A 27,529-nucleotide genomic window follows, 5' to 3' on the forward strand; every position below is an offset into this window, starting at 1 on the left:
CTCTCTCTCTCTCTCTCTCTCACACACACACACACACACAGTGTGTGAGGGAGAGTTTCTTCATGTTCTACTTGTGACATAAACCTCCCATGCAAGATGCTAGGAACGGAATGTCTGGCAACCCAGAGCCCTCGCTATCCTTCTTCAAGACACAGCCAGGCCTCTCCTTGATCACTTAAAAACATTGCCTCACCCACGCTCTCAGGCACAACACAAGACTATTTTTAATTCTCCAAAAGTCTCATCCCCACACCCACCCATCTGACAAATATTTAGACAGAGCCAATTTAAAAGGGCCTCTGATTAGCTTTTCACTTTCTCCAAGAATAGTTTTGTATTAGAAAGGCATGATGAATAGTTCCTCTTATACGGAGCTCAAGAGGCGCCCGTCTTGCTCCCTTGATGGCACTGCCAACAGCAGCCCGTTTCAGCCAGCATTACAACCAGTTGCAAAACCCTTGGCTTCTTGAAATGAGAAAAAACAAGGCTATTCATCTGTGCTTGAATCACATATTCACAGGAGAGCAGGGTTGGGAGAGACCTCACTGCAGATCTAAGAGAGGACCACTCTCGCTTAGCCTAGACTTTAACGAGCTTTTTAATATATGCCACGGAGAAAAGATATACTGTTTGTAGTTCTAGACTACACGGGATAATTTAATGAAGAAGCTGGCTTTCCATGCCATGGTCAAAAATAAAAACACACCGTTAACACCGCACGTTGCTAAAATATTTTACATCCTTGGAAATGTTGTGGAAACAGATAAGGGAAGGGATGAGGGAAACTTAAAATAGACTGTGCTGATATGGCCTATATAGCTAGTTTAAGGACTCTCAAACTTTGTCTCTGTGAATCTACGAAGGATCAAAGTACCCCATTCTGTACATGTTTGTTCAACGCTTGGATATTTCATGACTGAGCGGTTTATAAATTTTCGCATAAAATAAATGAATAAAAGTCATACTCCCTTTCTGTGTTTACATTAGCAGCTCACTGGGCTGAGTGAAAAGCAAAGAATGACTCATGCTTTCCAGGATACTATAAAGTAGATTATATATTAAAATAAAGCTACCATAGTCTGTTACATGTTTTAGGGCTTTTCCAGGGAAGGAAATCATTCTGGACAAAAACGTGGGGGGGGAATATTTTGGGGTTTTTTTCACATTAAAACCACATCTTGTTCCATCAGGATATTCAAGTAAGTGTAGAAAAGTTAAAGGACCCCTAGATGGTTAAGCCCAGTCAAAGATGACTAGGGGGTTGTGGCGCTCATCTCGCTTTCAGGCCGAGGGAGCCAGTGTTTGTCCACTGACAGCTTTTCCAGGTCATGTGGCCACCATGACTAAACCGCTTCTGGTGCAACGGGATACCGTGACAGAAACCAGAGCACACAGAAATGCTGTTTACCTTCCTGCTGCAGCGGTACCTATTTATCTACTTGCACTGGTGTGCTTTCGAACTGCTAGGTTGGCAGAAGCTGGGACTGAGCAATGGGAGCTCACCCTGTCACAGGGATTCGAACCGCCGACCTTCTGATCAGCAAGCCCAAGAGCCTCAGTGGTTTGGACAGCAGTGTACATAGGGTTCCACTGCAGCCACCCACCCAGGCGCTGACCAGAACTGGATCTGCTACGCTTCAGCAAGGCTGCTTTATTATATGCCCTCAGACCATGCCCTAGAAGCTGTTCCATTGGGCACCAGTTCTGTCAATCAACATACAATGAGGAGAAGACAACTTGGCTCAATCAAGGCACACGTAACAACTTGGTTGAGGGGCATCAAGAAGTTTGGTGTTTTCCTGCATAGCTGTCAACTTACAGATTTGAAAATAAGGGACCAGCAGCCAAAATAAGGGACCTGCAGGCACTCCAGTCTTCCTGTCCTTCTGCAGTCTGGTCAAACTCATGCTGGGTAGCTTCGAGAACACTGTCCAACCAACTTTGCAACCAGAGGTTCAACTGAATAGAATCTGAATCACATGCACCACAAGGCCTATGCAGCCTCAACTTAAGATGGCTCCCCGGCCTGGCTTTGCACTGCAAAATTTGCAGCAGCACATGCAACAAAATGGCGTCCAGCATTCAAAAAACCCCTCAGCTTGCATTAACTAGCCACACACAAGGCATGCAAGCTCCACCCCCCAGTCGTTCTTAGACTCCTTATTGGGTGAGCAACGCAGCCAAGCAACACAGTTGGAGCCTCCCTCCTCCCTGGCCGGCAGGGAGGGAGGGAGAGGAGCTGCTTCCTTTGAAATTTAAGGGACATCATTTAAGGGACATTTAAGGGACATCCATCAATAAGGGACAGCAGCGGGACATGGCGCTGGAATAAGGGACTGTCCCTTCAAATAAGGGACACTTGACAGCTATAGTTTTCCTGAAGAGTTAGGTACTGACCTGTCTTGTAGATCTCATAGCGTAGAGAGAAGCCGGCACCTTGGCGTGCATAGTCTGAGGTGAATTTAATATAGAGAGAAGGGCCTGATGACGTGATGGTAGGTGGAGCGATGTTTCCACAGTGCTTGCCCAGAAGGTCGGCTGATTCACTGTCTCCATCCCGTATCTCAATAAAATCGTATCTGTCGGTGGGGGGAGAAAATAAAGCAAGAAACAATTAAGAGAAAAATCTACCATGAAAATATAGTTCTATTTTACAGATGGCTTATACTTTGAACATGTTGATTTATCTCATCTGTCATGCCAGTCACACCTCTATAAAATGTTTCTTTAGACGTATTTCTTTACACATTAAGCAAAAAGCATTGTATTCTAATTAATAAGTTATCACACGATTTCACATCTGACCTCCTGCGATCAGTATATGCTGATCAGAATTCGCTTCGTTTCTTCCAAATAGCTTGAAAGCAACAAAACTTTGAGAAATCTGCACGTCTGCTCATTGTATTCAAAACATTTCATTATCTGAATGTTTTAGATGCCCAGCGAGCTATTGTGATAAATAAAGTTTTATAGCCATCATAATCTGTAAAACATACAGAGCCAAAGAGATCTCTCGCTCTTCCTTCAGTTCATAAATCTTTGGCCTTGCTATTTGCTTATCTATAAAAATCGCTCCCCACCCCTTCTTTATAATCCAAGCTGCTTGTCTTTGCCGAATCTTTGCGTGCAACATTCATAATCCGCCATAGAAGCTTGTCGTTCATTAAAAAAATTAAAAATCACATTTTCAAGCACTGTGGCTGTAAAGGCATGTTCTGAACTTGCTGCAGGAAACTAGTGAGCACATTTTTGAGGCTCAATTTGAGCAGAGCAGTTTATAGTTTAGAGAGCAACCCAAACTCCTAATCTGCCAATGCTCTGGATGGAGTTTTGATGGAGAAGAGGCACTCTCTGCCCAGCCCTGCCAGCCCCACTGGTGAGGATCACCAAGCTACCACTGCTGACATCCCGGGTGGTATAATTATTCAGTAAATTGCCAACCCTTCACCTGCAAGTGCCAAGGCAGGTTATAACAATTAATCCCAATCTAATGGTGGCCAGTGAAAACTCCCCAACTGAGTGTGGGGTTTTGGGGTTGGTGCTGTGGTCTAAACCACTGAGCCTAGGGCTTGCCAATTGAAAGGTCGGCGGTTCGAATCCCCACTACCAGGTGAGCTCCCGTTGCTCTGTCCCAGCTCCTGCCAACCTAGCAGTTCAAAAGCACGTCAAAGTGCAAGTAGATAAATAGGTACCACTCCGGCGGGAAGGTAAACGGCGTTTCCGTGCACTGCTCTGGTTCGCCAGAAGCGGCTTAGTCATGCTGGCCACATGACCCGGAAAAACTGTCTGCGGACAAATACCAGCTCCCTCAGCCAGTAAAGCAAAATGAGAGCCACAACCCCAGAGTCGTTCGCGACTGGACTTAACTGTCAGGGGTCCTTTACCTTTTTAAGAGAAGACAGTATCTGCTGAATCCTGATCCAGTGCTGCTGCCATCATGTGACATCAGCAAGCCTAATATGAGCCTCTTCAATGCCTGGGACCTGGCACAGAGGAGGGGGAATTTTTTCTCTGCCCTCCCCTAAGCTTCCGTCCTGGCCGGGATAAGCAGAGATCTCCTTCCTCCTCATCATGAAGATCTCGCTTCCCTTGCCATGCCTTTGTTCTCTGCCTCCAAGCACACAACTGATCTTTCCTGGGCCACGTTCAAATGCTCATCATGTTGTCACTCAGTGTGGTCTCGCACAAATTTCTCAAGGAAGCCCATGGTGGGGTTCTGGATTTGAAGAGTGTTGCCATATGCTTCTTACTGATAAGTTATCATATCCCAGCAGCTAAGCAAACCCCAAGTTCCTTGTGTTAACCAGAATGGGCAAGATTACTCATATACACTTGTATTTTGTGTGTGTCCTTAACAGGTATTGTACAGACACTAACGTATCAATATAATTATTTGAGAGTAAGGGCTATGTAAAAACTTATGGTGCAATCCAATCCCGGGGGGTGGGTGGGTGACTAAGCTGCATTAAGAACCTAATACAGTGGTACCTTGAGTTAAGTACAAAATTCGTTCCGGAGGTCCGTTCTTAACCTGAAACTATTCTTAACCTGAAGCACCACTTTAGCTAATGGGGCCTCCTGTTGCTGCTGCGCCACCGCTGCATGATTTCTGTTCTCATCCTGAAGCAAAGTTCTTAACCCAAGGTACTATTTCTGGGTTAGCGGAGTCTGTAACCTGAAGCGTATGTAACCCGAGGTACCACTGTAATAGCAATATAAGCTTAACCAGGTCTTTTAAAGTCTTTCTTTACCCTTCCAAAGACAGCAATACAACAAGTGAAATGCAGGTGAACAAATTATCTAACCAACCATTTTGGCAGGTGTTGATTAGAAAATACTGAGATAACAGAAAGCAACTAGCAGATAAAGCACAGGGTGAAAAAGCCTGTAGGACTGGTTAGCTATATCAAGGTTGATATGAGAGTGGGTATAACTCATAGTTTCAACCTCTCACTTAATATTTCCGCAAAACTGCAGGCAACAATTCAATCATGGAGCAAAGGTTATTGGGCAAGCTGTGTAGGCAACAATAATTACAAAGTTCATTTTGAACTAAGCAAAGCGCTAGTGAGAAGGCTTCTGGGATCACAATCAATCAATTTCCCTCTACTTTCCATGACAAGAGGATAAAAGAGGATATTCTCCTCAGAATAAAGGAGGAGACTGTGGATTTTCATGTGTGAAGAGACGACCAGTTTGCTGGCATATTTTTTCCAGTTCATCTGAATACCACGCAGTCTAGTGGACTCTCTGACATAAACCTCTCTCCCCTCCCTCCAATTTGTACTAACATGTAATACATATTGTAAGCACTTTTGCACTCACAATAACATCCATTTGCAGGAGAAGGCCAGTCTCCCTTCCTGTATTTATTTGCATTGTGTTGACCTGTTTAAAACAGCATGTTACCAATCTGTTCCTCAAAGGGGCAGAGGAGGAAAGGAAAGTGATACACTGCCAGGATTCTGGCTTTGTCACAAGATCCTCTATCAGCAAATCAAGAGTTGAAAGGAAAAATAGCTTGCTGGACAAGAAACAAATCTCATGTGACTCCTTCCTTTTCCTGCAAGACACACAACGCCAAACAACCACTCTAAACAAACTTGCAGGGACTCAGTGTGCTACCAGAAAGGCTGGCCGACGGAGTAGTCCTCATTTCAGTCCTTTCTGGGAGTTAATCAGGCTTCACTCCAGAAACAAATGCCTGAGGCAAATATACTCTCTAGCTATAGGTTAAATCCACACACTCCACTAAGAGATTTATCTTCTGAAATTGCTGGCTTGGTCAATAGCAGGAAGAATCCCCACCCAGGACTTGGGCTCTGAGCCTGCAGAGACAGAAGAGGTCACCCTTTGGAGTGGCAAACATCTCCCAGCATTAGATACATTAGATCTTCCTCCCTCCCAACCCACCAGCCAGGATAAGGGCCTAAAAGGTATGTCCCTGAAGGGTGAAGAAGGGCAGTCTGCTCTATGTTACAAGGGATGGCCCTCAGTTGAGTGCCATACTCAAGATGGGAAGCTACTAGAAAGAAGAGTTTGGATTTGAAATCCCGCTTTATCACTACCCGAAGGAGTGTAACAATCTCATTTTTCCCTTCCTCCCCCACAACAAACACTCTGTGAGGTGAGTGGGGCTGAGAGACTTCGGAGAAGTGTGACCAGCCCAAGGTCACCCAGCAGCTGCATGCGAAGGAGCGGAGACGCGAACCCGGTTCACCAGATTACGAGTCTACCGCTCTTAACCACTACACCACACTGGCTCTCACACCACACTGGCTCTCTAGAAAGGATGGGAGACAGCAGGACAACACTTTGGGGCAGATGTCCAGGTACCCCCACAGTAGAATGAGCACCAAATGCAGCAGAGCTGGCTTGCAAGATTTGGAAGTTACCAGAGTAACGCACATAACCATGGGGAAAAGTCCCACCCTGACCTCACTAAGACCCTTAAGTCCAGAATCTAAAATGACCTAACTGCTCCAATTCTGCAACACTAGTAGTTAAGTTGGTGCTGGAGGAGACTCTTGAGAGTCCCATGGACTGCAAGAAGATCAAACCTATCCATTCTGAAGGAAATCAGCCCTGAGTGCTCACTGGAAGGACCAATCGTGAAGCTGAGGTTCCAATACCTCATGAGAAGAGAAGACTCCCTGGAAAAGACCCTGATGCTGGGAAAGATGGAGGGCACAAGGAGAAGGAGACGACAGAGGACGAGATGGTTGGACAGTGTTCTCGAAGCTACCAGTATGAGTTTGACCAAACTGCGGGAGGCAGTGGAAGACAGAAGTGCCTGGTGTGCTCTGGTCCATGGGGTCATGAAGAGTCCTACACGACTAAACGACTAAACAACAACAACAGTAGTTAAGTTCAGGAAGTGTGCATTACCTGCCATCAAGAGTCAACATGAAGCTGCTCCTGAACATGGAGTTTCTCTACTCTGGAAGGATGCCCCGCTGCTAAATCACAGGCCTCATTCAGGCAGGCAACCTTGCTTTAGTTTGGGGGCTGGGCAATTGATGGCCTCGGGGCACTCTCTGGAATCCTAAGGATCCTTCTTGAAAATAAGTAATAGTGATAACCAAGCAAATTCATTTTGCAAACAGGTTTGGTGCAGAGCTGTCAACCATCCCTTATTTGGCTGGAAACTGCCTTATCCCAGCGCCATGTCCCGCTGCTGTCCCTTATTGATGATGTCCCTTAAATTTCCCAGGTTTCAAAGGAAGCAGCTCCTCTCCCTCCCTCCCTGCCAGCCAGGGAGGAGGGAGGCTCCAACTGTGTTGCTTGGCTGCATTGCTCACCCAATAAGGAGTCTAAGAACGACTATGGGGTGGAGCTTGCATGCCTTGTGCCGATCAAATCGGCCGTGTTGCCTGGGGACTCGCCTTTGCTCAGCGCTTCCCAGCGCAGAGGTGACGGTGGTTTTCCTTGCTGCATCCCCTTTGCCGGGTTGCTACACTGTGGGAACCACCGCTTGAGGCTTTGTTTGGCTGCTGGCTGGGCTTTCTGCCTTTGGCTCGGAGGGGCTCAGAAGTTGAACATACCTGTGCCCGGAAAATCCCTTATTTTGGCTGCTGATCCCTTATTTTCGAGGCTGCTGGTCCCTTATTTTCAAATCTGTAAGTTGACAGCTATGGTTTGGTGTGGTGGTGCAGGCAAGAGGGAAGACAACGTACAGCCTCTTGGCTGTCCAGAAATCATAGAGGAGAGTGTGCTAAGACTTAAGTACCTTTTTAAGGAAGTACTAAATTTCCTGCCATACAATCTGGAAGTGCTCATTAGGGACAATCAGACACTGGTCTCAGAGTAAAGGAACAAAATGCACTAGCTACTTACCATTAGATCTAAAGTACAGCATGTGGAAGGAACCCCCCCCCCCAAATCTAATGCAGACTTGAAACTGCTGCCAATCTATAATCAAGAATCCTCTCCAAAAAAGGGAGGAGAGTCATCCCTTATCTGGTTTCTCTATGGAATGGTGATAGCTGCTGCTTTGCAAGTGCTGAGTGAGGGGGGAGATGTCCTCATGATGACATGAGGTGATGATATATGTATCCTCACATCAACACTAGGAACCTAAAACCAAACCTCACAACTGCTGTATCCATGCAGCAGCTCCCAGGATGGGACCAGTGCTTTTTTTTCCTTTAAAAATGTTTAGAGGTACTCTCGTTTTCCTACTCCTTTTTTTTTTAATAAATATTTATTAGAGTTTTCAATTTTATACAAACAAAAAAGAAAAAGAAAAAAAATATTAAAAGCAAATCAATTTCAATACCAATTTTCAATAACATATTTCCTTGACCTCCTCATACCTCCCCTTCTTGTTTTCTAGTTCAAATTATTTATCCAGCAAATCCTAATCTCTTAACATTCCATTTAACTAACGCCTTATTTTCCAATCAACTTCTTAAATTTTGTAACTTAAACAATATTTATACCAATTCTTTTTACCATAACAGCTAGAGACCACATAAATTCAATCCAGCATCTTTCAAAGTTCATTAATTTTGCATCGTTTTCCTACTCCTATTGAAATATTGCCCCTCAATGAGGCCAAACTCACAAAATGTTTAGGGGTATGCGTACCCCTGCGTACCCCCCAGAAAAACACTAATAGGACTATTGGCCTGCAACCCTATGCCCACTTACCAGGACGTAACCCCAGTGAACTCCACGGTAGACACATGGTTTGTCATTTATTGTGTGTTTTTGTTAGGTACTATATAAAGAAGGCTGATCGCCGAAGAATTGATGCTTTTGAATTATGGTGCTGGAGGAGACTCTTGAGAGTCCCATGGACTGCAAGAAGATCAAACCTCTACATTCTGAAGGAAATCAGCCCTGAGTGCTCACTGGAAGGACAGATCCTGAAGCTGAGGCTCCAATACTTTGGCCACCTCATGAGAAGAGAAGACTCCCTGGAAAAGACCCTGATGTTGGGAAAGATTGAGGGCACAAGGAGAAGGGGACGACAGAGGACGAGATGGTTGGATAGTGTTCTCGAAGCTACAAACATGAGTCTGACCAAACTGCGGGAGGGAGGGGAAGACAGGAGTGCCTGGTGTGCTCTGGTCCAGGGGGTCACAAAGAGTAGGACACGACTAAACGACTAAACAACAACGTTTTTTTAAAAAAGGCCTTCAGAGACTGGGTGCATTTTGGGAATGTGAAGTTGTTGTTTTTGGTGGTGATGCTATTAGCACTGGTAAGACAAAGCCATCTGCTTGATCTTCCGACTATTTTGATTATTTGTATGTGCTTTCCATATTTGTCAACAAACCTCAAAACCAGCAGAAGGCATGATTTAGACTCCCCACCCCCGATTCTAATTGAAACATTAAGATTTTTAAAATCTGCTGATTGACAGTTTAAACGCAGAAGGAAAGCCAGATTTTATCATCGATTTGCTACATACTGGCTCCATCCTCACATCTCTCCTACGGCAGAGCAGCCGATTCTCAACAACAAACGGTTGCACAGGCATATGGAAATTAATATGCAGAAGGGCCCCAAAAACTAGTATTCATACCACAGCTCAGCCCAGCAACACACAAAGTACAGTGGTACCTCGGGCTACATATGCTTCAGGTTACATACGCTTCAGGTTAAAGACTCCACTAACCCAGAAATATTACCTCGGGTTAAGAACTTTGCTTCATGATGAGAACAGAAATCGCGTGGCGGCAGCAGGAGGCCCCATTAGCTAAAGTGGTGCTTCAGGTTAAGAACAGTTTCAGATTAAGAACAGACCTCCAGAACGAATTAAGTTCTTAACCCGAGGTACCACTGTATTCAACAGCAACAATAACAACAGTCGAGATTTGGGGAGCAATCAATAAAACACAGGGCCTCCAAACCAACTACAGTCATATGTAAGGTAAAGGGACCCCTGACCATTAGGTCTAGTCGTGACCGACTCTGGGGTTGTGGCACTCATCTCGCTTTATTGGCCAAGGGAGCCGGCATACAGCTTCCAGGTCATGTGGCCAGCTAGACTAAGCCACTTCTGGTGAACCAGAGCAGCACACAGAAACGCCGTTTACCTTCCCACCGGAGCGGTACCTATTTATCTATTTGCATTTTGACGTGCTTTCGAACTGCCAGGTTGGCAGGAGCAGGGACCGAGCAACGGGAGCTCACCCCGTCGCAGGGATTCGAACCACCGACCTTCTGATCGGCAAGTCCTAGGCTCTGTGGTTTAACCCACAGCGCCACCCGCGTCCCTTAACTACAGTCATACCTCGGGATAAATACGCTTCAGGTTGAGCGCTTTCGGGTTGCGCTCCGCGGCTACCTGGAAGTAACGAGCGTGTTACTTCTGGGTTTCACCGCTAGTGCATGCGCAGTCAAAATGACGTCATGCGCGGAGGAAGCAAAACGCGACCCGCAGATGCGCTGTCGCGTCTTACGTTCTGTTCAGGATGCGAACGGGGCTCCGGAACGGATCCCATTCGCATCCTGAGGTACCACTGTAAAGTGAAGTCCCAATGGTTTCAGTGGGGTTTAAATTAATCACCACTAATTTGTACCATCCTTTTAAAAAATGGAACTGAAGCATACAGGATATTGTGACTCACTTCCATTGCATTGGCAGGAGGCAAATCTCCTACAAATGTGGGGATAAAGGTCGCTCAGGACAGGAAGTGTGGGGCCTGAGGCTTCCTCCTACCTTCCTTAAAAAAAAAGATAAGTATGTGAAAAGCTAAATATATCAGAGAGATGAGATGGGGTGGGTGGGGGGTGGATAATGATCTCAATGTCCAATATATACCAAATGTGGCATTTATGTAAACACAGCTCCATTTTCTCTCCCTTGTTTTTTTGTCCAGCTCCTGCAGTCTTCATTCGCTCAAAATTCTTCAATATATATTTTTAACACACTCCTAAAGAGATCTGCATGGTGAGAGACAGCCTCTGTCATGAAATTACTGCTGACAGAGGATGCTGTCTGGCACCTGGGTAGAGATTATGTGCATTTCCTCCAAGAGGGAAAAAAAATGGGGAGAAGAAGGAAAGAACCCTTTCATTCCCAAAGCCAGGGCAAATATCCCAGTTTGTTTTCAACATGCAATGATTGCTGCTTCGTGTTTTAGCTTTTACAAACACACACACTGATGTGACTCTGCAAAACCACATCAAAATAGGGTTTTTCCTAGTGCTCATATCGTTTTGTTTTCATTTCTCAGTCTGCAAAGGAGAGGGAACTACTTTTATTTTATTTTCCGTTTTCAAAAAACTATGATTCAGTTCACCCATTGCTGGGTGGAGTAACTTTGTTCTATGATGGGATCCAAAGATAACTCAGCCAATCACAAGACAGCTCAATTCAAGTAAAAACTGCAGAGCCATTGGTTAAAACCGGTGCTTACTTTTCAAAGTAAAGAGTGCAAGAGGTTCAAGCTTGCCTGGAGCTATTCTTCTCTACCTACTGCTCCTCCTCCAGCTGGAAGGTGAATAGCTGTGATTTCTCAGCAATTAGGAGGGTGTTGAAATATACTTGGAGTCGAGAGTGGATTTCATGCTCTTTATTCAATTCATAGTGGTGAGGAGGAATGGAAGTTCCCCCAGAATATCTGCTTTATAGACATTATTTACACTATGGGCCCCACATGATTGGCTAATTCCGGGATTCTCCTGTGGGCCAATCAGGTTGTGGATTCACTTCCACCTGGAGCTGGATTGGGTGGCTCCTGTGGACCAATCAGACTGCTGCATTCTGAATCCTATTGTTCTAGGACCAATCAGACTGCTGCATTCTGGATCCTATTCAACTCAGTACATAACAGGTGTGCTCAGAAGAACTCTGAAACTGGTCAAAATATGAAGCAAAAAAACAAATCACAGCTAACCCACAGCAGGACAGACTCTGGCTGGGCAGCAATTATGGAATATGTTCCACTCTGTGACTGATAGGACCAAGATACAAAGCACTGAGATGGGCTGAGATCAAATCCTGACTGCAATGAGCATTTGTTTGCAGATTGCTTTGGTGTGTTGAAAATGGATGGAGACATTTTTTACCCTCTTTCACAACCCTATAACCTGAGTCTGCTCAATGAAACTGATTGACAGCAGGTTTGGGACGGAAAGGTGATGAGGGAATGCTTATTCACACAACACGCAATTAATTACGGAATTTTCATTTCCATAAGATGCAGTGGTTGTCATTAGCCTATGCGGCTTTTCAAACAATTAGACAACTGGCAGTGGGGTGCAGGTCTATCAACAGCTAAATGGAATGGCAATGTTGGAGGACAATATATTTCTGTGTAGTTGGCTGACAACAAACAGTGCAGGTGGACTTCATACTTGGCTTGTGGGCTTCCCACTGGACACTGTTGGACACAGATTACTGATTAGGTCGAACTCTGGTCTGATCCATCAGGACGCTCATAACCACATGTATGTGTCACGCGCCAGACCACGTATTCCTTTCGAAAACCACTGAGGTCCATGAACAGTCAAATTATGCAGTCAATTGTTCAAACTGAAATAAAATAAGGCTGTGAATGATTCACTGATCAAATAAAGTGTAATTGGCCTAATGCTGTCAATATGGAACACAGGATGAAATCTCTTTACAAAGAGCTGTATAGTGGAAGGGATCTTATGATACATGTTGCCCTGATTCAGTCTTGTATTTTAGCCCTACCCCGGTAGCAACAGGAAAGCAGGAATTCCATGCAGGTGAGGTGGGGGCTGATGGAATATGGATGGATTGCTTCATCCCCCTTCCATTAGCCTGCATGGTTACTGTCTAACCATGGAGGAAATAAAGTCTTTTCTCCCCTGACCATCAGGGAAATGCAGCAAGCTGGTGGAGGAAGGCCCAGTTGCTCCGGTCTACCTCCATCAGTCCAGTTAGTAGAAAGAATGATGTTTTTGTTTTTACAGCTAATATCCTGAAAGATATTAATATCCTGAAAGGGACGTGGGTGGCGCTGTGGTTTAAACCAAAGAGCCTAGGACTTGCCAATCAGAAGGTCAGCGGTTCAAATCCCCGCAACGGGGTGAGCTCCCGTTGCTCGGTCCCTGCTCCTGCCCACCTAGCAGTTCTAAAGCACATCAAAGTACAAGTAGATAAATAGGTACCGCTCCAGCGGGAAGGTAAATGGCGTTTCCGTGCACTGCTCTGGTTTGCCAGAAGCGGCTTTGTCATGCTGGCTACATGACCCGGAAGCTTTACGATGGCTCCCTCAGCCAATAAAGCGAGATGAGCGCCGCAACCCGAGTCCGTCATGACTGGACCTAACGGTCAGGGGTCCCTTTACCTTTATCCTGAAAGAAGTGTCTCCTCTTTTGCAGCCATCATGGAAATGGAGACTGGTAAAAAAAAAAAAAATGCTGCAGGATAGTAACTTCTTTAGGCTTATTTACAAGGCTGCCTTTATCAATTACTTTTTCTTTGAAGGGAAAAACACCTCCCAAAAAAATATTCTGGAGAAGAGGTCACACAGTGAAGGACAATGCAACATTCCTCCATGGACACACGTCACAGTAGGCTCTTGAAGAACAGAACCCAATGTGTCTCATGCTTTTAACTAGGAAAACATATCCATATCCCAATTTTATTACTTCAGAGAAAATAATTCTGATACTCTGTTTTCTTCTTATTCAGAGCAAGCCACTTCTAATGTCTCTTCCATCTCTTGTGGCTAACACTTATCCATTTCCCAGAAATTCATTCCTCTGTTTTCTCCATTAGCCCTGAAAACATTCTAGGCAAAAATAAAGGAAACAAACAAACAAACAAAGCCATTTATTTGTTGCTCCAGTTTATAGCACTCAGGAGAAAACCCGTCACTTCATTTCGGCTTGGTTCTAGCGCATCACCCAAGCAAAATAAAAAGAAACACACTATTCTCTTGCAAATGAACTGAAATCTTTCCCACACATTCAGGGCTTATTGGCAAGAATTATGTAGCCAAGCACAATGGCTAAACTGTTGTCTTCAGATCTTTGATATGGTGCCACGTAGTCCAAATGGAAATCAGAACTTGGAAGTTGAGAGAGGAACCCATGGGCCTCTTTTCTCACCTTTTTTCCACTTCAGGGTAACTGACCATATGAAAAGAAACCACAAAAACGCATATAGAATTTAATATTCTATGTTGGAAAGCAGGTCTTTGAACCCCAACTGTAATCTGAAATACGGCTCCCCTGGTTCTTTTCTTGTTACAACCAAACATAAGATAAAGATAAATCTGATGTAATAACCCTAAAAACAATTTTGGAAACTCAGTTCATGTAAAGAATGTGCAATGAATGCAACAACCTGTCTTGAACCAAACTGCCAGCTTGCATAATTAAATGTCATTCAACAGAGAGAACAACTGGGGGTCCTTTATCTGCTTATTTTACCATACTTGTAAAGCAGTTTTCAACCGTAAGGATTCTCAAAGTAGTTCACAATAAAGAAACCATATTTATAGGCAAATCATATTGCCTGCACAATCATAAATCTGGAATACCAGGTGTTATTGACAACATCAAAAATGGCATCATGTGGATCCCTTTTCTGCTCTCCGCAAAAGGTGCTTGGTTGGAGGCAAAGGCGAGTCAGATTCCTCTCCTAATCTACCAGCTGCTCCAGCTGAAAACGCTGCTCAACGGAAAATTAAAACTGAACCACCAGCCATTTTATTTTATTTTTAAACAAGCAGCTCCTACACGGGAGTGGGTTGACACACTGAACTCACACTGCTTAGACAAAAATGAGAAGTTTAACAACCCTCTTCGCACCTTCTCTACCTCCAGATCCTCACCCTTGGCCTTCACTTTTGAAAACACAGCCGTAGGAAAATCAGGACTTGCTTGCATCAGCTTTCCGAAAGGCTGCCTTAACCCATTCTTCCTTAACGCATCCCATCCGTCTTCGCTGGTAAAAGTATAAAAAAGCCAACCTGCTGCTAAAGATCTTCCATGAAATATAGCCTTTCCTAGTGCTTCACAGTTTACTGCTCACATGCAGGAGGAGAAATGAGATAAGATGTGCCCTATTATTTCAGTTACCCTGTCTCCAGAAATTACATAGCCTTGTTATCTCGTGGAAGGGAGCAAGCCACACAAATGTGTATCCTAACTTTTCCAGCCATTTATTGTTATTACTTTTATCAGCAAACATTTATTTCTGTGGCACTTGTCGCTGCCTTGACTGAGCCCACGGCAAACACGAGCGAGTTTATCCTCGCAAGACCCCGGTCGAGGGAGGAAAGAAGCCGGGGTCAGTATTTTGCCCAAGGTCACGCAGGAAGTTTGCAAGAGAGACTGAAATAGAGCAGAGATTTGTTCTGACATATATTGTAGGAGACTAAGCCCGTGTCAGATAAGCAACAGAAAACAGAAAGATTAAGGTACTAGGTACCAGTTAAACCTTAATCTTGCAAGTTTCTGATAACTGTTTGCACTTCTCAATTCTGCAGTCGGAGCTGGATCAAAGGGCATCAAAACATGTGATAGTGCCAAACGCTGTATGCCACACTCCAAGAGTGTGGTGTGTGTTCTGCGCTTTGTACAGTACTGTGCCAGCACAGAAGTAGGCAGTATCCAGGATCGTGAAATATCTCAGGGCTTCCTTTTTTTAAAGTAAACTTCTAGCCCACAGGCCAGTACATGGGCAATGCCCTCGCAGATTTCAGAAGCCAGAGGCAGTGGCGGAGCTTCATGCTCCGGCACTGGGGGGTGGAGAGCAGGCGGGGTGGCGCGCATCCTGGGGGCATGGCATGCCTCCTGCAGGGGCGTGGCACCCAGCGCGCAGGGGGGGCAGCCGTGATGGCACCCCACCGGGATCTCGCTGCCAGGGGCGGTGCGCTGCCCCCTTACCCCTCTTCCTCAACCAGTCGCCAGAAGAACGTCAAGTGGTCAGGGTTGGGTTTTGGTTGTGCCCATAGCAAAATGAATTACGGAGAATTCAGTAAATATGCATGCAATTCAGTCTTCAGAATGCGACATGTTTTGACGAAAGATCTGAGGCACAGTCTTCTTTACACTTGTAGATGAGGCATCTGTGCGTGAAGGGACCTCACAGGGCAAAACATCCAGCACTGTTCTCCCACATCACCTCTTAGAATGCATGTTCGAGGACATGTTCACCATATTCTTTATGGTGCAAGTGAAACTTTGCGCTCCTCCCATCTCCCCATCCAGTCACCGTCTATCCTCCGTCAAGGAGCGCAAGATACGGGAGATGCCATCCAGTATCCCCACCCAGATACACCTGTGGGTTAAACCACAGAGCCGACGACTTGCCGATCAGAAGGTCGGCGGTTTGAATCCCTGCGACGGGGTGAGCTCCCGTTGCTCGGTCCCTGCTCCTGCCAACCTAGCAGTTCAAAAGCACGTCAAAGTGCAAGTAGATAAATAGGAATCGCTAAACGGCGTTTCTGTGCGCTGCTCTGGTTTGCCAGAAGCAGCTTAGTCATGCTGGCTACATGACCCGGAAGCTGTACGCCGGCTCCCTTGGCCAATAAAGTGAGATGAGTGCCGCAACCCCAGAGTCGGCCACGACTGAACCTAATGGTCAGGGGTCCCTTTACCTTTACCTTTATGCAGGCTCTGAGTGGAAAATGAATGCACCCATGGCTTTTTTAGTGCAAGGAGGAGACCTGGCAATATCCTCCTCTTAATCCTGTTAATACAGTATCAGAGTAAAACAGGATGCCTGGTTCTGCCCCCTAAGCTATATAGGTAATGCAGCACCACTTACATTTCTGTACTATCCAGCATTTCCCCAACACCACATCACATGAGAGAACATCCATATTCTGACCTCTGGGTGGAGAAGAGGCAGTCTCTAATACACATATGACCTCCGACGATTACACAGGCATGTGTAGAGCCCTTCTTTCTCGTAATCTAGGGCAAGACAAGAGAGTAAGGGTATCCCAACAGACCCTCCAAGTGTCCCAATTTTCCAGGGACAGTCCCAGATTTACAGAAGCCGTCCCAGTTTCTGATTTGACCTCGGAATGTCCCGCTTTCCCTTAGGACGCCCCCGTTTCCATCAGAGAAATATTGGAGGGTATGGAGTTATCCGACCCCTGAGCCAGCTGAAGGCAGCTCTGTGAAGGGAAGTTTTTCTAATGTTTAAGGTTTTATTCTGTTTTTATATGTGTTGGAAGCCATCCAGAGTGGCTGGGGCAACCCAGTCAGATGGGGGATATCATCATCATCATCATCGTCATCGTTATCATTATTATTATTGAACAGGATGTCCCTATTTTCATCAGAGAAATGTTGGCAAGTATGCTCCCAAGTCTTCCCCCAACCTCACCCTGTTAATGACAAACAACATAAATAAAAAAACTCCACAAAGTAAACTCACCATAAACATGTTGCGTAACAATGATGAATTCAACCTTACCATCATTCCTTCAGTTTACTGTGGAGTTATCAGAAGTTTTGAGTTGTTGAAGCAATGGCAAAGAGCTGTTTACCAGGGAACAACTGACCATGATGCGTCTCTGTGGCCACTTGGTATGCCAGTCCCTCTATTTATCATCCTGCAAAATGGTGAGTTTTGCCACATTTTTTTACACCTGGCCAGAAATCTGGAGAAGCAGTAAAATCCCCCTGTTGACTTAAGACAGCAATTGTGGCAAATTGCAGTACAGGGGTACCTTGGGTTAAGAACTTAGTTCGTTCTGGAGGTCCGTTCTTAACCTGAAACTGTTCTTAACCTGAGGTACCACTTTAGCTAATGGGGCCTCCCGCTGCCGCCGCAATTTCTGTTCTCATCCTGAATCAAAGTTCTTAACCCAAGGTATTATTTCTGGGTTAGCGGAGTCTGTAACCTGAAGCATCTGTAACCCGATGTACCACTGTAAACAGAATCCACCCACCAGGCATGTGGAATCAGACCTATTCATGTGCAGATTTAAAGGAGGCTGCACATGGGCATGATAGAAATCAGAACGAGGGCTTCATTAAACATCGCTTTAATTTTGTCTCATGAAATTTCATTTTCAATTCAGTTTAGAGAGAGGGAGAGGGAGGGAAGGAATAGCTCCTCTTTCATTTTTCCTTTGCGGCTGATTACTTTCCTTCCAAATTCCCTCCATCCCTCTGTTAGGCTGTGCTCCAGGGGCACGGCTGCCAAAATCCTGCAGAGTTGGGCAAAAGAGGAAAAGACTGCTCTTCTCTCTCACATGGGACACATTTGGGAAACAGTTCAGCAATGCGGTATATGGAGACATGGTACAGTACCACAAGTCTTCGAGGTTTTCTGCAACTTGTCCTTCCTGAGTAATATGTGGCTGGTTAATGCTATTTGCATCCATAGAACCCACGAAAGTGCTCTTTCCTTACAAGAACTCTTCAGGAACCGAACAAGGCCAGAACTAAGAGCTTGTAATAAAACAAATCAAATATACTTCACAGAACGCTGCTGTCAGGGAATCAGGAGCAGGAGCACTGGGGAGAGAGGATTGGGAGAGCGAAGGGGAAGAATCCGAGGGCAGCGTAGGGGAGTATGACAGTGGCCCGAGAGATTCCATGAGCTTCTCCAGCAAATCAGAAGATTCCCAGAAGGGGGCGCCGATGGTCAGGGCAAGGGGGGTCCCAGGGGGGACGCACCAGAAACAAGGAGCCAGAGGGGAACCCCAAAGCAGCAGTGGAGGATCGGGACCAGTTTCCCCACCAGAGCGTAGTGGGGGGGAAGAGTCACATGTGTCAGGGGCAGTGTCTCCTCCAGAGAGGGAGTCAGGGCTGACCACGCCTCCAACGGAGGGGAGGTCAGTTGCAGCTAGCCCCCCCAGAGGGGGAAACAGTGACAGCAGCAGTGGAACGGTCAGGAGGAAAGCTGCTGGCTGGGCGCGCGCGCCAAGTTCAAATGTGCAGGCGCGCGGAACAGCAGGAGACCCGGATGGGGAACCAGCTCCTAAAGCCCGCCGGAGGGAGGGAGAAGGCTCAGGGGAATCAGCGGGAGAAGAGGCTAGAAAGGGCGGAACCCCGGCGGGCAGGCGGACCCAGAGGAGGAAGGAGCAGCGGAGAAGGTGGAGCAAGGCTAGAATCTTAAATTGGTGTCAAGGGGGAGGAGACTCAGACGGAGCATCAGCGGTCTGACACTTGAGACGTGGAGCTGCACGCTGCGGCTCTGGAAGTGAAACTGAACTTCAATAAAGACTTTTATACTTAACAACGAAGCAGCGTTGGTCCTTTGTGAGCTGGGACCTAGGGTAGCTCTGACAGCTGCTATTTCCACATTATTCTGCATTCTGTAACATAAAAAAGAACAGGCCCCATCCTCTAGTCACATTTGAAAACGCAACTCTCAGAGTGATATGGCGCCTCAAGAAACCATATTTGCACCTTCCTAGTGCTACTGCAATCCATTTGTGGAGAAAATTGGACTTTGCTTTCTATTTCATTGCACTGTCACTGCTCAGTAGAACTTGGTCACTGAAAAGATGGGGAGGGGGGGAAACCCACCATAAAATATTATATGAATGTTCACCTCTGAACAGTACCAAGGCAACGGATCGATGACAGGCCAGTTCAAAATAACGTCCTCATCATATACAGGCCCAGTTCCCTGTCACAGAACACTTCGGAGGAACAGGGAGATTTTAATTCAGAAGAGAACTTTACAGCACCAGAGGACTTTTAGCAGTCGGCACCCTTTCACAGAGTGCGGGTGGCGCTGTGGTCTAAACCACAGAGCCTCTTGGGCTTGCCGATCAGAAGGTTGGTGGTTCGAATCCCTGTGACGGGGTGAGCTCCCGTTGCTCCGTCCTTGTTCCTGCCAACCTAGCAGTTCAAAAGCACATCAAAGTGCAAGTAGATAAATAGGTACCGCTCTGGCGGGATGGTTTCTGTGTGCTGCTCTGGTTTCGCCAGAAGCGGCTTAGTCATGCTGGCCACATGACCCGGAAAAACTGTCTGAGGACAAACGTCAGCTCCCTCGGTCAGTAAAGTGAGATGAGCGCCGCAACCCCAGAGCCGTTCGCGACTGGACTTAACTGTCAGGGGTCCTTTGCCTTTGACCCTTTCACAGAATATTCTCCACTTCCACAGCCTAAACTGCACAACATGTTTTTGCTGTGCTTCCTTGACCCTCCTCAGCAAATGTGAACAGGGTGGTCACAGATACAACTGGGAAGGATTCCTGTGATAGTTGCCATATGTTTGGGAAAACCCAGACATGTCCTCTTTTGGGGGGCCAACATGCCCATCCGGGTGGGTTTTTTACATTTTAAAGGAAATGTCCAGGTTTTTCGGGCTTGGGCTCAGGCTGCTCCACACGCCGTGGACGCTGCCAGCCCGAGCCAGCGAAAGAAGTAGCCCCACGAGCATGGAGGCAGTCCCACATACCCACACACCTCCTTCCCCGGCTCGGGCTATCCTCTTTTTTTGCTCTTCAAGATATGGCAGCCCTAATCTATATGCTTGTTGACACACTCAGAGAATTCTAACAGACTGGAAAAATCCAGGTTCAAAAGCCCACTCACTCTGGAAGCTCTGCTTGCGCCAGCCACTATCTTTCAGCCTAATATGCCTCACAGAGTTTCTACGAGACTACAATGGAGATAACAGAACCACGAAGGCTCCCTTGAGCTTCCTTGGAAGAAAGGAGGGCTATTAATATAATCAAATCTCATCAGAACACACCCAGAAAATAATGGCTGTTACAGTGGTACCTCGGGTTAAGTACTTAATTCGTTCCGGAGGTCCATAGTTAACCTGAAACTGTTCTTAACATGAAGCACCACTTTAGCTAATGGGGCCTCCACTGCTGCCGCACCGCTGGAGCACAATTTCTGTTCTCATCCTGAAGCAAAGTTCTTAACCCGAGGTACTATTTCTGGGTTAGCGGAGTCTGTAACCTGAAGCGTATGTAACCTGAAGCGTATGTAACCAAGGTACCACTATATAAGAAGAGCAAATAGCAAGTACATTTTGACTATTGATGGAGATGTAATTATGTACCCACTTGACTCAGTGACAAATGTGTCAACTTCCCCCTCAAAATGTTCTTGGCTTTGCTATGCAATAGATTAAAACAATCAATAAGATATTCATAACACCCTCCCCCCAACTGCTGGAACTGGCATAGCCCCAAATCCTAGCCCTCAATAGGCCGACCATCTTATTCTATGCAATGTCTTGAACAGGTTTTATACATTAAGGTAGGTAGCCGTGTTGGTCTGATGCAGTCAAAATATATAAAAAAATTGTCCGGCAGCACCTTAGAGACCAACTAAGTTTGTTCTTGGTATAAGCTTTCGTGTGCATGCACACTTCTTCAGATACACTGAAACAGAAGTCACCAGACCCTTATATATAGAGAGTAGTAGGAGATGGGTGATTGACTCAATGGGTATGGTAAACCTGTTGACGACTATTAATGACCGCAATTAGTCCTACAGGGAAAAGCAAGGGATAATATGAAGATGATTAGCATATGTAATGAGACAGGAATCCAATATCTCTATTAAGACCAGGTCTCTCCATAGCTTTCAGTTTAGTGATAAGTTGAAATTCAGCAACTTCTCTTTATGCAGCTTAACTCACGCTAAAAATATCACCGAGTATCAATATGAACTTTTGAGTCCCAGTCAGGCACAGCTGTTGTGGGTAAGTGGTTTCTGCGTCCAGAAGATGGGAAGGTCGTCTGTTTTGGTTGGGGAGGGGTTCATACACCCTCCGAAGGAGCAGGTTCTTGGGGTTCACAGCCTTGGGGTTCTTCTGGGTTAATCACCAGTGGCTGTGAGTGCCTTCTACAAGCTTAGTAAGGCAATTTCCCAAGGTTTACTTTAAGCTGGAGAGGCACTGCTGAGGCACCTTTTTTCTACAAGATGGAAGGCTTTTAGTGCAGAACTAAATGTTGTGGAACTCCTTTTCCTACTACTATTAAGCGAGGACCATCAGTATTGTATTTCAGGTGCCTGTTTAAGGCTCTTCTGCTTCCAAAGGCCTTTTCTGATGTAAAGCTCAACCATCGATTGTTGTGTACCACCGTCCAGAAGTTGACTAAGTATTTTTAATGCTCTTTTATGGGTGCATTATGCCCACTGCCTACATGGTCCGTTTATTGTGCAGTAAGTAAGCCTATAAATAAACAAATAAAATATCCTCTAAAAGGGAACCATGAAACTCCCCACGATGCCTTCATTGTCGGAACAGTTTGTTTCTCTTTTTTCTCTTTAGTGGCAGGGCAGTGAAAAGGGTGCGAGGCATCTCCCAGTGGCTGGTTTGAAGAGATAGCTTCTTTCGCGTTCAGTAATTTCTTCGCTCTCTTACTGTTCGCCCTCTTGGCACCTCCTTTGCCGGATGAATTATGAAGACATTGTTCTGGCTGGGTATAAAAGGCAGCCCTGACACAATAAGACTGGGCTGGAGATTTAAATTTTTCCCCTCCCAGGCCCTAGGGAGGGTTGGAGACTGGTTGGACTTCAAGCAGTAGAATACAGTAAACAGTTTATTCTATTGTTCAGATCGCTTATTGTATTCTGCCCCCCCCAAATAAATTAATAAAATAGAATCACATCTTTATAACATTTAAACACGTATTATTTAAAAACAGGAAAATATGCTGACCATCTCAGTCAATCAAAAGATAGCTGGGCTGCAGAGATACAAACACAAAATGACTAACGTATCTGCAGAATGCATTCTGGCTATACATTGTCTGCATTTCTGCCTGATTTAGGCAGAGGGTCTAAATATCAAATGCAGCCCAAGCACAGGCTAGAAGTCAGGGAGTGGAAGAGGACAATGTTGATCTGTTTTGCTGAATAAAACAGTGGCACCTCCTATTAGTGGTACAATTTCCAGATTATTGACCATACATAGCTGTCAACTTACAGATTTGAAAATAAGGGACCAGCAGTCTCGAAAATAAGGGATCAGCAGCCAAAATAAGGGATTTTCCAAGCACAGCTATGTTCAGCTTCTGAGCCCCTCCGAGCCAAAGGCAGAAAACCCAGCCATCAGCCAAACGAAGCCTCAAGCGGTGGTTCCCACAGCGCAGCAACCCGGCAAAGGGGATGCAGCAAGGAAAACCACCGTCACCTCTCCGCTGGGAAGCACTGAGCAAAGGCGAGTCCCCAGGCAACGTGGCCAATTTGATCGGCACAAGGCATGCAAGCTCCACCCCCCCAGTTGTTCTTAGACTCCTTATTGGGTGAGCAACGCAGCCAAGCAACACAGTTGGAGCCTCCCTCCTCCCTGGCCGGCAGGGAGGGAGGGAGAGGAGCTGCTTCCTTTGAAACCCGGGAAATTTAAGGGACAGCAGCGGGACACGGCGCTGGGATAAGGGACTTTCCTGCCAAATAAGGGACAGTTGACAGCTATGGAGGGAGCAGAATAGACTTGTCAGTCATGCATGACAACCCAATGTCCCTGGCAAGGCAGGGAATGGTTATTGGGTGGTTTCACCCAATGCAGAAATTTAATCAGCCACGAGAAACCTTTTTAAAATGCAGAGTTACTAATAACACCACTGGGTATTATTTTCAACTTTCAGAAAGTTCAAAACTTCCCTCATTATCTCAGCATTCCTTACAACAGTTTAGCAAAGCATCATCATTATCTTCCCCCATATTGCAGATGGGCTTAAGAACATCCTGTAAGTTTACGGCAGAAGTTGAACAATTGTTTTAGTATTAAAAATCATGCTCTATTAACCTACCGCTAGTGGATTACAGCATAAATCAAGTAGTAACGTATGAACTGAAATAAATTCTCATGAAACTATTCTGCAAGACAAACAGCTAGCATCAGCGAAGCGAACAGTGAAAACACAACTGCGACACTATCAAAATGGACCTGCAGCGTCAACATTTCCACCTTACCTGGCCTCATCCTGTCCATGACCAGCTACAGCTGAAAGAGACAGTCGAGGGCAACCAGATTACCTCACCCCAACCTGCCAAATGGCATATCCTAGTCTTATGCAGATGATCGCAGGTGTGGAAGGGACGAAGTGTAGCACAGCGATAAGGACCCCTGACCATTAGGTCCAGTCGTGACTGACTCTGGGATTGTGGTGCTCATCTCACTCTATCGGCCAAGGGAGCCGGCGTACAGCTTCCGGGTCATGTGGCCAGCATGACTAAGCCGCTTCTGGCGAACCAGAGCAGCGCACGGAAACGCCATTTACCTTCCCGCCGGAGTGGTACCTATTTATCTACTTGCACTTTGACGTGCTTTCGAACTGCTAGGTTGGCAGGAGCAGGGACCAAGCAACGGGAGCTCACCCTGTGGCGAGGATTCGAACTGCCGACTTTCTGATCAGCAAGTCCTAGGTTCTGTGGTTTAACCCACAGTGCCACCCACGTCCCAGCACAGCGATAGAGCTTTGAATATAGAAAGTTTTATCCCAGGCAACCCCATTTAAAAGCATATTGCAAAGTATATCCCTCTCTGTGGAGAGCTCTGCTGCCAGACAAGGTGGGAAAACTGGGCTAGATGGACCAAGACCATACCTCACTATAAGGCAGCTTTATGTGTTAAAAGTATGAGGAATACGATGGAAACACATGGCACCCTGCAGGACAATTCTTGTTACAAACCAATAATCTCTCTAAAGTTTTATTAGGAAGTTTGCTCATTCCCTGCTCCTGCCAACTAGCAGTTCGAAAGCACACCAGTGCAAGTAGATAAATAGGTACCACTCTGGCGGGAAGGTAAACGGCGTTTCCGTGTGCTACTCTGGTTCGCCAGAAGCGGCTTAGTCATGCTGGCCACATGACCCAGAAGACGTACGCTGGCTCCCTTGGCCAGTAAAGCGAGATGAGCGCCACAACCCCAGAGTCAGTCATGACTGGACCTAATGGTCAGGGGTCCCTTTACCTTTACCTAACACGGGGATTAGCAGCTAATAAAAGTTTGGGGGCTCTTTTGTTCGGGGCTTCCATCTTGTTCCACCTTGTGGCAGGTGGGAGTCCTGTGGCGACAGTCTTCAATAAAGACCAAGCCTACTGGCTGCTGTTTTGCTCTGGTATTCCTGGCTGGTGTCCTTGTTTTGCATCCAAGGGAGCCCTCAGATTTCTCCGTTAACAGTGCTGTGTAACTAAGGGAGGTTTGGAGCCTTCCGCTGCACAAGCCAAGCATCTCACACTCTAGCTCCTCACTCTCTAGCTCACAAGAATCCTGACAGTGCCTTGTTTAGTGGTAAATTCCCTTTTTTGTGTAAAAGGCAATGTTTTGTTTTACTTCCCGGATGTCTCCCCCCCCCCGCCCCCCACTCCTAAGTCTGGTTCAGATCCACTGCCGCCAAAGGCAAAATAATTCTAATGCAAACTTTTTCTTTCTGTGCGCGTGTGTCTGTCAGTCTGACCTGCCTGCCTCTCTGCCTTTGTCTCTATCTCTCTGTGTGTGACAGAAATCAATTACTTCCCCCCTCCGTCCCCGAAACCCTCTTACAACTCTGCCGCTTCTTGAGATTACAGATGAAAAGGGGGAGGTGAGGAAGACGATCCCAGGTTCAGAAGAAATACCTCCTCCTGAATGGTTAGACATCACAAGAAATGCCATATTTAAAACACGCAAAGAGCCCATACTTTCCTGGGTCATCTGCTATTTAAAACACTCAGCTCTGAACTCAAGATAGGAGCCTCCTCACGAAAACATCCATAAAAATGGAGAATATTTAAAGAATATTTGAAGAACCATGGTATAAATGGTAATCTCCTGGCAGACTTAGACTGAGCCTTGTAGTATATAAAGGTAATTGACAATTTATGGACAAGAAAATTGGCTTCCAGGTGGAAAAATCCAAACTAGAAACAGAACTGTTAGAACCCAAAACTAAGATTTTGTCAAAAATGTATAACTTGCTGTTGAAATGGAACACGCAGGATGAGTCAGTTAAATCTGCAATGATTAAATGGGCACAAGATGTTGGACATAACATTAAGTTTGCTGACTGGGAACAGTTGTGGACCACAGGTATGAAATTTACGGCATGCAATGCCTTAAGAGAGAATATTATGAAAATGATATACAGGTGGTACATGACCCCAGTCAAGCTTGCAAAAATTTATCATTTGCCCGATAATAAATGTTGGAAATGTAAAGATAATGAAGGTACATTCTTTCACCTTTGGTGGACGTGCCCAAGGATTAAGGCTTTCTGGGAAATGATTTATAATGAATTGAAAAAGGTATTTAAATATACCTTTGTGAAGAAACCAGAGGCCTTTCTCTTGGGCATGGTCGGCCAATTGGTGTTAAAAAAGGATAGAACTTTTTTTATGTATGCTACAACAGCAGCAAGAATACTTATCGCAAAGTATTGGAAGACGCAAGATCTACCCACTCTGGAAGAATGGCAGACGAAGTTGATTGACTTTATGGGATTGGCAGAAATAACTGGCAGAATCCGTGACCAGGGAGAAGAGTCGGCAGAAGAAGAATGGAAGAAATTTAAGGACTACTTACAAAAATATTACAATATTAATGAATGTTGAGTGATGTTGGATTGAAATCAAGTGGTTTCTAGCTGTAATGGTACACAAGAATATGAAAAAATGGTCCTTTTTTTGTATATAAGTAAGAGTTTAAGCTACAATAATTTAAGAAGACAGATAGAAAATAATGGGGTTTAATTGTAATGCTATGAGATAAGGATTTGCTGGATAAACAATTTGAACTGGAATACAAGAAGGGGAGGCATGAGGAGGTCAGGGAAAAATGTTATTGAAAAGTAAGTTATGAACTTTATGTGTTTTTATTATTTTTTCTTTTTAATTTTTTTTTGTTTGTATAAAATGGAAAATTCTAATAAATATCTTATAAAAAAAAGACAATTTACATAGAAATACGATAAAAAATAGAAGAAATAAGTAACTGTGCAGTAAAAGTGTATTTAACAGATAACGTACAATGAGAACGTTTGGAAGTCTCAACTACTTTTTCTTCTTCATTTTATTTTTATTTATTTTACTTTTCTCACTTTTTCATAAATTGTAGTGTCATGTGTATTGTGAGGTATACAAAGTACCTTTGCTTCAGTTGCTATCATTTTCTTTTTTCTTACAAACGAAAACAGAGAGCCTTGTATAAATGTTGCATAAACGTATATTTTGGGGGCGGGGGAATTAAAAAAGAAAAAGAAAAGAAAACATCTATAAAAATTGCTAAGGGAATCATATGCAACTGAGCCCCCAGTGTCACCATCTCCCCTTACTGCTTCCTGCTATTTTTCAGGAGGCAATAAGAAGGGCTCCCATTCACAAATTAAGGTAGCATCAGGGTCTTGGGCTGCAGCTGCAGTGCCTTCAGTAACTAACATGAAAGAGGGAGTAAGGTAAGGTAAAGGGACCCCTGACCATCAGGTCCAGTCGCGGATGACTCTGGCCGAGGGAGCCGGCGTACAGCTTCCGGGTCATGTGGCCAGCATGACTAAGCCGCTTCTGGCAAACCAGAGCAGCACACGGAAACGCCGTTTACCTTCCCGCCGGAGCGGTACCTATTTATCTACTTGCACTTTGACGTGCTTTCGAACTGCTAGGTGGGCAGGAGCTGGGACCGAGCAACGGGAGCTCACCCCATCACAGGGATTCGAACTGCCGACCTTCTGATC

General features: G+C 45.4%; 1 protein-coding gene across 2 annotated transcripts in view; it reads right to left on the reverse strand.

The window, feature by feature from the left end:
- Positions 1–27,529, reverse strand: part of NRP2 (neuropilin 2) — a 233,396-nt gene that overhangs the window by 141,219 nt on the left and 64,648 nt on the right. For both annotated transcript variants that reach the window (XM_083628026.1, XM_083628027.1), the window contains exon 3: positions 2,398–2,579. In XM_083628026.1, the coding sequence (XP_083484152.1) occupies positions 2,398–2,579 (182 nt within the window). The remainder of the gene's footprint in view (positions 1–2,397; positions 2,580–27,529) is intronic.

This window comes from Podarcis filfolensis, assembly GCF_964270895.1.
Source record: "Podarcis filfolensis genome assembly, chromosome: 1".
In the NCBI taxonomy this organism is placed as follows: domain Eukaryota; kingdom Metazoa; phylum Chordata; class Lepidosauria; order Squamata; family Lacertidae; genus Podarcis; species Podarcis filfolensis.